General features: G+C 61.7%; 1 protein-coding gene across 7 annotated transcripts in view; it reads left to right on the forward strand.

The window, feature by feature from the left end:
* RGS12 (regulator of G protein signaling 12) overlaps window positions 1-11,005 on the forward strand; it is a 119,455-nt gene that overhangs the window by 99,621 nt on the left and 8,829 nt on the right. For 6 of the 7 annotated variants that reach the window (XM_030876782.2, XM_060298913.1, XM_060298911.1 and 3 more), the window contains 9 exons: window positions 496-675; window positions 956-1,109; window positions 2,897-2,973; window positions 4,815-5,009; window positions 5,372-5,445; window positions 5,862-5,988; window positions 7,857-7,953; window positions 9,375-9,454; window positions 9,796-9,949. In XM_030876782.2, the coding sequence (XP_030732642.2) occupies window positions 496-675; window positions 956-1,109; window positions 2,897-2,973; window positions 4,815-5,009; window positions 5,372-5,445; window positions 5,862-5,988; window positions 7,857-7,953; window positions 9,375-9,454; window positions 9,796-9,949 (1,138 nt within the window). The remainder of the gene's footprint in view (window positions 1-495; window positions 676-955; window positions 1,110-2,896; window positions 2,974-4,814; window positions 5,010-5,371; window positions 5,446-5,861; window positions 5,989-7,856; window positions 7,954-9,374; window positions 9,455-9,795; window positions 9,950-11,005) is intronic. The other variant, XM_030876784.2, reaches the window with a different exon arrangement.

An 11,005-nucleotide genomic window follows, 5' to 3' on the forward strand; every position in this document is an offset into this window, starting at 1 on the left:
GGACGTTTGGATTTTTTTCAGTTTTAGGACATCACTGTGATGAAGAGTGTGCATTGGACTTAATGTGTTTTAGAGCACATGTCCGCTGGCCTTAGCAGGGGTTACTTCTGTTGCTGAGTCATGTGAATGAGGTTTAAGAAAATGGAGGAAGGTAGTTTCAAGACAGGTCTCACTTCCTTTAGGTTTCCAGTTGCCTTTGGTTTCATTCTTATTTAACAAAGTAAAGATTCTCCAAGATTGCACCTTGGCTGTCCTGAGGCCGCTCAGACGCTGGCTTTATGTGGGTTGTTGGAACTGGCTGGTCATAAGCACGGCCACCGAGGGCTGGCGTGTTATAAGTGTGATCAGACATAACGGAGCCTGGGCAACGACTCCAGGGGCGATGAGGGACTTTGGGAACAGGCCCTGCTGCGCGTGCGGCCTGGCGCCGCCCCGCACCTTCAGGGCCAAGTGTCCGGTTCCGTGTGTCACTGGACAGCGCTGTTTCCTCGGCAGATCTTCAACCTGATGAAGTTCGACAGCTACACTCGCTTTCTGAAATCGCCGCTGTACCAAGAGTGCATCCTGGCGGAGGTGGAGGGCCGCCCGCTGCCCGACGCGCAGCAGGTCCCCAGCAGCCCCACCTCCAAACACAGCGTCAGCTCCGACCACTCAAACACGTCCACGCCAAAGAAGGTGCCCGTCCCGGCCGCGCTGGCCCCCCCCAGATGAAAGCTGTTCTGCAGAGATGACAGCAGACGCCCCTGTTGGCTTATCCCCTCACCCGCAGGGAATGCAAGGCCCTCTTAGCACTCGCACCTCCCGTGCGTCTTGTCCGAGGCTCTGGCCTTGAGGGACCTGGGCCCTCCCGCGGAGCACGTGTCTTGGTGGCCTGCTCCAGCTCCCTTCCCATGCATTTCATGTGATGTTAAATTAACTTCACGCTGTTTTAACGACGTTTTCCATTTGACGGCAGTTGAATGGAAAATCGAAATCAGGACGGTCCCTGAATGAAGAGTTGGGAGATGAGGACAGCGAGAAGAAACGAAAAGGAGCGTTCTTCTCTTGGTCAAGGACCAGGAGCGCCGGGCGGTCCCAGAAGAAGAAGGACCAAGGCGACCGTCCAAGCGGTTCGTGGTTTGTCGTGTGAGGTGGGGGGGGCGGGGGCGAGGCCCTCTCGGGGACAAATGAGGACGTGTGGGCTGTGCTTGTGACGTGGCCCTTTGGGGCGGCCTGGCTGGGGAAGCGGGGCCTCTAGGGCCCTCTGAGAGGGGGCATGGTGCATTCTAACCCCCCAGGCTAGGGTGCCCGACGGGTACCACCCTCTTCTTGCTTGAGCAGTAATGGGTGCTCTTGGTAGAAAATTTGGAAAATACAACCAAGTGAAAAGCAGAAAATACAGGTGTCCTGCCCTCTGTCCACCCAGACTGCCTCTTGCTTTTCTGCCATGTGCAGAGAGGTACACGAGCTTTTGTAATTTTTTCAAGAAAACGTGACACCATAGTTTGGGTGCCAAGCATTTTCAAAATTGTAATTTTATTATTGTAAATTTTAAAGGTTGCCATCCTAGATCTTCTCTCCCTTGGTTTCTTTCTTGGATGTGGCTGAGAAGACAGTGTGAGAGGGACAGGGACGAGGGCTGGGACGCGCCGGGAGGGAGGTGGGTGGGCGGGTAGCAGCCTGGGCGTGGTGGTGGTGGGGACAGGGCAGAGAAGGGCGGGGCGCACACTGGGCGCGGGAAGCACACGCGGGAGGGTTGGCGGCCTTTTCTTCTCCACAGGCTGTCAGGAAAGGGATTATTTTCTGGGAACTAACCTGCAGGCTCCAGACCCGGGCCCCGAGTTTAGGTGGGGCAGCCTACCGAGGGAGCTTGGAGCACCTGCGGGGCTGGTGCCTGTGCTGTGCCAGGCACTTCAGAGGGCTCATCTCCTGCTCAGAGCCGGCCGCAGGCCGGTCTTATGCCCACTTTGCAGAGGGCAGTGTAGGGAGGCTGTGGGCCTCTGCCAGTGCCCTGAGGCTCCAGGGCCCTGCCTGGGGCGGCCGGTACAGCTCTTCTTCCACAAGGAAGGGCAGCCGGAGCTGGGGGTGGGAGCGGTGTCGTCAGTGTGGCCAGGGACCCCCGAGGACCAGAGATGGGGGAGTGCCTGCCTCTCTAGGTCTGTGTCTCTGAGCGGGACCCCAGGAGACCGGGGTCCCCATACCCGGCACGTCTTTAGAGAGCCACCCGGAAAGGCCCTAAGTCCTGACTCCAGGACGCTCCCCAGGCGTCCTGACTCTCTCGCCTGCCAGTCCGTTGCTTTTGGCAGGTGGGTCAGTGGGGCCTGGGGGCCTCCGTGTAATCAGGCCCCTGCTCCACCCCCAGGCCCCGGCACAGCGGCATGGTCGGGGCCCTAGGCCCCGTGTTTTTAAAGGTCCTTTCTATGTCAGAGTTCTCGCGAGTTTTAGATTACAGTTAGCTTAGTCAGTGACATCGGATGGCGCGATTGTCAGCTCATTCAGGACTTTACAGGAAGATGGGACGTGAGCCGTCGGTAAAAGATGCCGTAACCGGCTGGCATGTGAAGCCGCGTGTTGAGATGACAATTCCAGATTAAATGAAGAGCAGGGAGGCCCTGCACTTGCTTCCGTTTTGACCTGCGATGAGGCAGCAGGAGTCGGGGGGCTGCGCGGCCGCCAGCAGAGCAGAGCGCGGGCCTGGGCGGTGGCTCCCGGCTCCGGCTGTGTGCCAGGGGCGAGGCTGTGCCGCCGAAGGGCCTCCGAGCCTGGCTCCTGTCCTTCGAGCGTGTCTGTTCAGCCTAAAGGAGGTGTGGAGCTGTGGGGGACGTGACCACACTCGGGGGGTTTCTGCGCTTCTGCATTAAGCGAGCAAGCGTGAAGCTGGTGCCGTTGGGGGTTCTGAGTCCCTGTGTCCCTGCAGACCCCGCGCACCCCAACGGAGGCCTGGGCCGCCGGGAGTCGCAGGGCTCTATGACCTCGGCCGGGAGCCTGGACCTGGTGAGTCCCCGCAAAGCCGTGTCCCTCGTAAGGGAGCTGTTGCATGGATGGGGAGGGCGCCCCTTGAGCTCTAAGAATATCTCTGGGTTCATTTCTGAGACCTTTAGTTCCCGTTCAGGCACGTTTCTCTGGACGCCCACGGGAGCAGGCAGGTACTCCTCTTCGTCTCAGCACCTGCACGTCCCGTGAGCTCAGACACCCCTGTGTCTGCCTGTGCGCTGGGGGCCCGGGTCCTGCCTGGCCCTGAGCTCTCTCCTCATGCCCTGCTGAGTTGCGTGTCTGGCCCAGTTTCCAGTTAGATGGAGGAGGCATTGGGCTGACCTGCTAGCTGGTTAGCTGGCGTCTGGTGGCAATTTTGGAAAACCCTATTGTTGCCGGCCTCCTAGTCACTTGAGCTGGTCAGGCAGTAGTGAGTGTAGATGTCATTTCTTCTTCAGTTATAACAATACCAGTTAGAGCCGTGAGGGTGGCCCACGCACCGGTCAGCCATTGCTGCCTGACAGAGCATCCCAAAACCCAGCGGCTTAAGACAAAGGACGTTTACTGTTGCCCGTGCCTCTGTGGGAAGGGCACATTTGGGGCCATTTTGCAGTCAGTCTACCACCTGCAGACTAGTTTTCTGAAGTAATATTTGGGAGAAAGAGATCTTCAGACCCTTGGAGGACAGAGTGGTAAGGAAGTGACAACCAGAGCAAGTCGGGCATTAGAAGGAGGCATGCGGGGAGCCGTCTGTAGCCAGGAAGCGGTGCTGTAACTCAGGGACCCAGAGGTCTGGCACGGGGCGCGCGGCCGTGGGCTGGCCCCGGTCCGGCTCCTGCCCCGAGCACGTGGGAGCCCTGCTCCGCGCAGTGGGGAGGGGCCGCCTCCCGCTCCTGCCCAGTCCACCCGCAGCACAGGCATCACGTCGCAGGTGCTGCCGCGCTGGAAGGCTCGCTTCCCCATCCTGCAGGCGTGCCCCCTGCCGCAGGGCCTGGCAGTGGGACAGGTGGGCTGGGCCACATCCCCTGCGCCGGGCAGAGGTGGTGGGCGTTCTCTGGGCAGAGGGCACCCCAGGCTGCAGGCTGCCTGCAGGGCGCACCCCCTGGCAGCCCTGCGGAGGAAGGAGCTGAGACTCCCCCGTGCCCCTCACACCCGGCCTCCCCATGCCGCCAGCTCCTCGTGACCTGGGGGCCAGGGTCTGAGGGGCCTCACACCCTCAGGTGTGTGCCGCTGCCTCTGAGCCTTGGCCTGGCCGTCCCGGCCCCTCTCCCAGCCTCTTCCCTCCGGCCCACCTGCTGTCTGTCTGTCCATTCCTCTCGGAAAGGCCTTGGGCCTGTGAGGTCGGGCAGAAAGAGCCAGAAAGGTGACCAGAAGCAGCAGAGGCTGCCTGCCTTGTCCGTCCCCGGCTCCTAGGCTGAGAGATGGGCGAGGCAGCTCCTGGTCCCCAGATGGCCTCAGTGGGCTCTGCAGGGTGACTCCACGTGCTTCCGGGTCAGGGAGGCCAAGACCGGACCCCCGAAAACAAAAGTGGGAAGGCCCACCCTATTGTAGTAGGAAAGCTGGTTAGCATGGCCCTTGTAAAAGTTTAGACTCAGAGCTTGGAGGCTGGGACTGCAAGGACGGTGCCTGTAGCTGAGAGGGGGTGGCGCTGTCTGTCAACTAGCAGCCCCACAGCGTAGCGGCCGTGTGCGCACAGCGCACTGTGCCTTTGTCGGAACGTGTCTGCATTGTGGAGCCGGGTGTGCACAGGGAGCCGCACTGCTGGGCCCCCCACGCGTGTGCAAGCTACCATGGCCCTTCCCCGGGGCCTCCCCGCACTTTCCCTGACCCTGCGCCCGCCCCTATGTCTCCCTGCCCCCCAGCCAGAGGCCTGCAGGACCCTGGCGCCCGAGAAGGACAAGGCCGCCAAGCACTGCAGCATCCAGCTCCCCGACGGGACGGCCTGCGTGGTGCTCGTCAGGGCGGGGCTGTCCATCAAGGAAGTGCTGGCCGGGCTCTGCGAGCGACACGGCATCAACGGGGCTGCCGTGGACCTCTTCCTGGTGGGCGGGGACAAGGTACAGGGCTGCGGAGACCGTGGGCGTTTCCTCTGGGGGCGCCTGCCCTGTGGGAGACCCTGCCGATGGGGGAGCCGGCTAACCTGTGTGTATTTACCTGAGCGTGCGGGTTCCCTGCCGCCTTGGCCTGTGTTGGGCCTCACGGCCGACTCTGCTCTGTGCTCCATGCATGTGGCGGAGGTGGGTCCCGAGAGCGCCGTCTCGCTGCGCAGAACCCTTTGCGGGCTCCCAGCAGCTGGTCAGAGAGCTGAGGCCTTCTCTCCGGCTATGGTGGGCCGCGTTTGAAGCTGCACTTTGCTCCGTGCAGCTGTGCGCCCCGGCTCCCACTGACGCCCGTCTCTCTTCCTTTCATGTGTTCGTAGCCTCTGGTGCTGCACCAGGACAGTAGCATCTTGGAGTCTAGGGACCTGCGCCTAGAAAAACGCACTTTATTTCGGTAAGAGAAATGCAGTTGCCATTTTCATGAGGCTTCCAGAGCCACAGGCTGTTTCTGACCACTTGCCCCGCTGGCCTCCGCTCTACTGTGAGCTCAGAGGGGCAGCCGCACGTGGCCCCAGGCACCCCGGGGGCCAGAGGGTCACGCTCCCCGCCTGCCGGCGACCACGGCAGGGCTGCACCCGGGGCAGGGTCGACCCGTGGGGAGGGGCCGCTCCTTGTCGGGTGTGACAGTCCTGGCTCAGCCCCACGAGACCCTAAAGAAGCCCCCTGTGGGCTCTCTTCTCGTGCAGAACCTGGGGCTGCCTTGGTGATGCCCGTGGGTGCCATGCTGCTCTGCTTTTGAGACGGAACGTCCACATGACAGTTGCCACGTGTTTGTGGCAAACGTGCTCCTGTTTCTCCCCCTCCAACCAGGCTGGATCTGGTGCCGATTAACCGGTCTGTGGGACTCAAGGCCAAGCCCAGCAAGCCAGTCGCGGAGGTGCTGCGGCCCGTGGCGGCCAAGTACGGCCTGCGCCTGAGCGAGCTGGCGGCCCGGCTGGTGAGTGAGCGACATGGGGCCCCCGGGCCCCCGAGCCGCCTGCAAGCTCAGCAATGCCTGCTGGGGCCCAGCCTGCCCCCGTTGTCCGCAAAGCGAGCTGTGGCTGGCGTAACGGGAGGACGCCGTGGGGCCGACCCAGCGCCTGTGTGCGGCTTCTCCACCCAGCAGGCCCTGGGGAGGACGTTGCCGCCGCCCTCCTGTTTCCCACCCTGTGGGGGAAATGCTTACTGCTTCCTCGTACCTTGGTCGTGCCCTCTGGGATTTGGGTTGGTATTTGAGACTTGGGGGTTTGGGCCCAGGGAAACCAAGAAGAGAAACAAATGAAAACCTTGCAGCCTCCCGCCGTTTGCAAATCTGATCGGATGACGGCACGCGGTGGCGTGCGTGACCCGATCTGCAACAGCCTGTCGGGCATCCGCTGCGACACTGTGCAGCTTCCAATAGGCCGTGGGTCTGACAGCTCTCTCTGGTGTTTCGGAGCCGGGCCGTCGGGTTCCTCCGTGCATGGGTGAAGCAGGGATGAGAGCAGAGTTCCCGTTCCTACAGCCGGAGGGTGGTCCCGCACCTCCACACGTTTGCTTTGAAGTGCGGTGACTTGTGACCCATTGGCCTGTGTTCTCCTTTCTTTAGAAATTATACTTTATCAGGGCTACGATTTCAAGTATTTTTAGGATTTTTATTTTCTCTGAAATGGGCTCCAGAATTGTTCAAGACTTTGACGTGAACAAGAGGACCAGTTAAATTGTTTCAGACTTCCCGAGGGTAACCCGAAGCCCTCCGCCCAGCTCGCTGGGGGATGGGGGTGCCGTCCTAAAGTCTAGAATATGCCGAATGGAGAGGGACGTGGCCTGGGTTCCATGTGGCCTCCCTGCTCGTACTCTGTTGAGAGCCTAAGCGATCCTTAGTCCCCGTGCCTGTTTCCCCATCTGTAAAGTGGGGTGAGTCATGGAAGCGTGCTCGTGGGGTCGCTGGGGGGCTTCAGTCCCAAAGGGCTGGCCAGTGGTCGGGGCTTCTTCCCCACTGGGCTGCTGAGGCCTGACCGGGAAGAGTGGTCCAGCTGCCTCAGGGCTCGGGACCGCGAGAGTCATGGAGGGCGGCACGGGGCGTCCTGTGGATGGGCTGTGAGCATGTGGCTTTCCTTGGACCCTCCTGCTGACCCTCCTTAGTGAACTGTGGGCCGCGAAGTCGTGAGCCAGGCAGGACCCTGCTAGCCTTGGTCCGTTCCCCACTCGGCCGGAACTCTGTCTGGGCGTGTGGTCGCTTAGCAATTTAAGAGCCAGGCTACAAGTTCAGATTCTTTCTTCGACAGAGGATGTGGGTCTTGAACAGCAAGATAGTCTCCCCAGGAGAGAAGGGCAGGATCCCGGGCCTCAGATGCGCCTGCTTCCTGCCCACAGGGAGGCATCTCCCCCCTACTCCCACGCCTCCTAGTGCACTGAGGACCAGTGAGGTGGGCTTGAGGTCCCCTCCTCCAGGCTGGAGGTAATGCTGAGACTTAGGCCAGCTTGCTTAACGCCTAAAAGCACCCAACTTGCGGACGCAGGTGGTACCGGCTCCCACCAAGCGCTCCTCCAGCCCCGGGGCCTCGCCTCGGCCCAGTGCTGCCAGCAGCCATCACTTGGGTGATGGCCCTGTCCCGCGGGCTCCTCGCGGCACCTGTGTACCGGGCAGGCCTGCTGGCGCTTGGGATCCCGGTTGTTGCACGTCAGGCGTCTGCGGCTGGCCCTGCCGAGGCGACAGGACCTGGGGTCACCTGGCGCATGGCTCCATCAAGCCTGGGATGGTCCTGCTGGCCGATGCGCCACACGCAGTTGTTCCGGAAAGCTCCAGCCAGGGTGAGCTGCTCATTGCACCGTCTCTGCCTCTAGAGTGGAGAGCAGGAGCCCCTGGACCTCGGAGCCCCCATCTCGAGTCTGGACGGACAGCGGGTCATCTTGGAGGAGAAGGACCCCTCCCGAGGGAAAGGTGAGCAGGGTGACGCTTCCCTGGTCCTTCCGGCCTCCTGGGTCCCTGGGCTCGGCCCCCCGAAAGCTCCCGGCCCTGCTGCCCTGTGGTCTCAGAGTGACACTGCAGATGGCCTCACTTGGGTTTAGGGTCTCATGGGGCCCGGCGACCCCCTGCCATGGCCGAGTCCAGCCGTGGCTGGGCGTCTGTCTGCGGGCAGGAGGCCCTGGGACCGGGAGCACGAGGGCCTCTGGCTGGGACCCCTGCACGTCTTCTCTGCCTTAAGAAGGGGCGCAGGCCCTGCGAACGCCCTGCGTCGCTCCGAGGGTCCAGCATGCCCTGGAAAGTGCTCTCTTCCTGGGGGGCCTCCCCATCCCTCTGCACAGGGACCCGGGACCCTGGGGCGTCACTGCCCCATGTCGGCCCAGCAGCGGCTGAGGTCGGGGGCTGGGGCCCCCTGTGCCTAGTGCACAAGGAATCGGTGGTTTCCAGGGCTCTTTCCCCTACGCTGCCTCAGCCCCGCAGCCCTGCCCTGGGGACGGGGACCTGCACTCCCAGGTGGGGGCAGCGGGGGCGTGCCTCCTGGAGAGAGCCTTCTGGAGCCTACTGAACAGGGCAGGGAGCTGGCCATGTCAGGAGCCGCCGTCCCCTTCCCCGGGCTGGCTCAGCTCTGAAAGGGGCTACCCATCACTCGTCTCCATCCCCAAGGGTGACCGGGGCTGCGGTCGCCCCTCTGCCCTCGGGCTCCCCTGCCTGCTTCCTGTCCCCCTGTGGGCCACCTGGGTTCTAGAGGACGCTGTGTGCGCTTCTCCGGCACGGTAACCGGCCTCAGGGGCCGAGCAGCCTGAGCGGGGCACGGGTGCTCAGCACCTCCCTCCAGGGTCTGATCAGGTCGGACCTCCCGGCCCGCTTGTGCGCAGGTGAGTCTGAAGGCATAGCTGCGGGCAGGTGCGTGCAGTGTGTTTGGGACACTGCTCACAGGCAGGAGGGCTGGGACTCCGCCAGCCCATCCTGGGCCAGGGAAGTGGTCTGTGGACCACGAGGGCCAGCGGGGGCCAGCCTGCAGCCCTGACTTGGGGCAATGGCCGTATTTGAAGATACATGATAAATGTGAGACTCTCGTACTTTCTAAAGACATTCGTGCCAAATAGTACCCGAAAGGCACTCTCACTCACCACGGGACCACAGAGTCCCAGTGGGCACAGTCAGCCATGAGCCTTCTCCCTGTCGCCGTCGTGTACAGCTCGCCCAGACGCGGCGGGCGGAGGAGGCTGGTCCTCTGTTCCTTGACCCCGCATGGGTGCTCAGGCCTGAGCGCGCATGTAGACAAGGGGCCCCTGATACCTTTGGCTTCTGTACAGCTTTGAGCTGGTGATTGTGTTAGATGTGGAGACGGGTCTGCATTCACTGCAGTTTTATAAAGCTTGTCTCGCTATGTTCAGCCCCCACAGATAAGCAGAAAAGCGGGCCCGCCAAACAGAGCGCAGCCGTAAACGCCAGCTCCAGAAACCACTCGGCGATGGTAATTCCCCTCCTCACCCCGCCTCGCTCCTTGCCTGCAAAGCTCAGGGGCGCGGCCCCAGCGGCTCTCTGCCCTGGTTGGGCCTGCACCCTGGGTGGGGGGGTCTTCTCAGGGTCCCTTTGCGGTGCCTGCTCCCACTAGCCTGGGAATCGCTGGCTGGGTGGGTGTGCCTTACGTGCTGTTCTTTTTGCAATCCTTATCATTGCGATTGATGTTTCTGCCACGCATGTGAAGTCCAAATCAATGCCATCTATGTTTCAAAGACCCTTTTATATAACTGATGAACTGTGTTGTCATGTGTCTGAAATGTGAGTGGAACTTTGACTTTCCTTCTGACGCAGGGAGAGGAAAGAACACTAGGCAAGTCTAATTCTATTAAAATTAAAGGAGAAAATGGAAAGAATGCTAGGGATCCCCGGCTTTCAAAGAGAGAAGAATCTATTGCAAAGATTGGGAAAAAAAAATATCAGAAAATTAATTTGGACGAAGCAGAGGGTATGTGTACTTTTTAAAACTTCCACGTTTTTCGTGAATGCAGTGTCAGTTTTGCAGTCCAGTCACTAGAAGCTTCTCTGAGTTACTGACATTGGGGTGGCCGTGACCCGTCACACTGAGCACTCGCCCCTGTGTCTGCCTGCAGCTGTTGGTGTAACTCTACTAAAGCCCCAGTTTTCAGACCGAGAGCCGGGCCCTAGGAGTCAGGGAGCCCCCGCGTGGGCTGCAGCAGGAGGTCTCTGTCCCCCCTCACAGCCGGGTCCCGGCTCAGAGAGGGGCTCGGGACCAGGGTCCACGTCCCTGAGGGTCCTCGCCAGGAGGAGGCCGGTGGGAGGGCCCGGGCCTCGCTGGCCTCTGCTGTCGGGGCCCTGAGGAAAGGCTGTGCGTTCGGCCTTGGGGGCCGGACGCCCGAGCCGCCCCCGGGCCTGCAGGACAGAAGAAGGATGGCATGAGAGACAGAGAGGAGGCGTGGGGGACTTCCTTTTCTTCCGAAAGCTCGTGACAGAGGGAAGCTCTAGGAGCTGTTCTGCGCCCTGAGCTGTAACCCAGGGAGCACTTCCTGGGCAGGTCAGCTGGGCTAGTCACTGCTCCCTGTGGCGTCCGGCCACGGACCAGGGTAAAGCACACGCCTGCCCTGAAGTTCTCGCGTTTCTGAGATCCGTTAAGATTTGAGTTTTTAAGCTCCTTTGCTGGTCAGAAGCTCAGGGTGTAACTTAAGCCTCGAGAAGGCTCAGTGTAGACACCATCTATTTTGGATGGTGAACTCGAGTTACAACTGAGAATCCACCCAGGTAAGAAAAAGAAGAGCTCTGGGGAGCCAGCGAAGAAGCTGGACGTCCCCGGCAGGGCGGAGGTGCCGGGAGGGGGCGGCCTGGGGGGCCGTGGAGCTCCCGGGGCGGGGTGCGCGGCGGGGAGAGGGGTCGAGGGCCGGGCGCTGATCACAGGCCCCATCAGGACCGCCCTCTGCCCCGGCGTGGTGCCCCCGAGAGGCCCCTCACACACGGGTCTAGGCTGGTTCACCAGCTGCGGGCACCAGGGGCTCCTGGCTGTGTCAGG

Source organism: Globicephala melas, chromosome 5, assembly GCF_963455315.2.
Source record: "Globicephala melas chromosome 5, mGloMel1.2, whole genome shotgun sequence".
Classification (NCBI taxonomy): Eukaryota; Metazoa; Chordata; class Mammalia; order Artiodactyla; family Delphinidae; genus Globicephala; species Globicephala melas.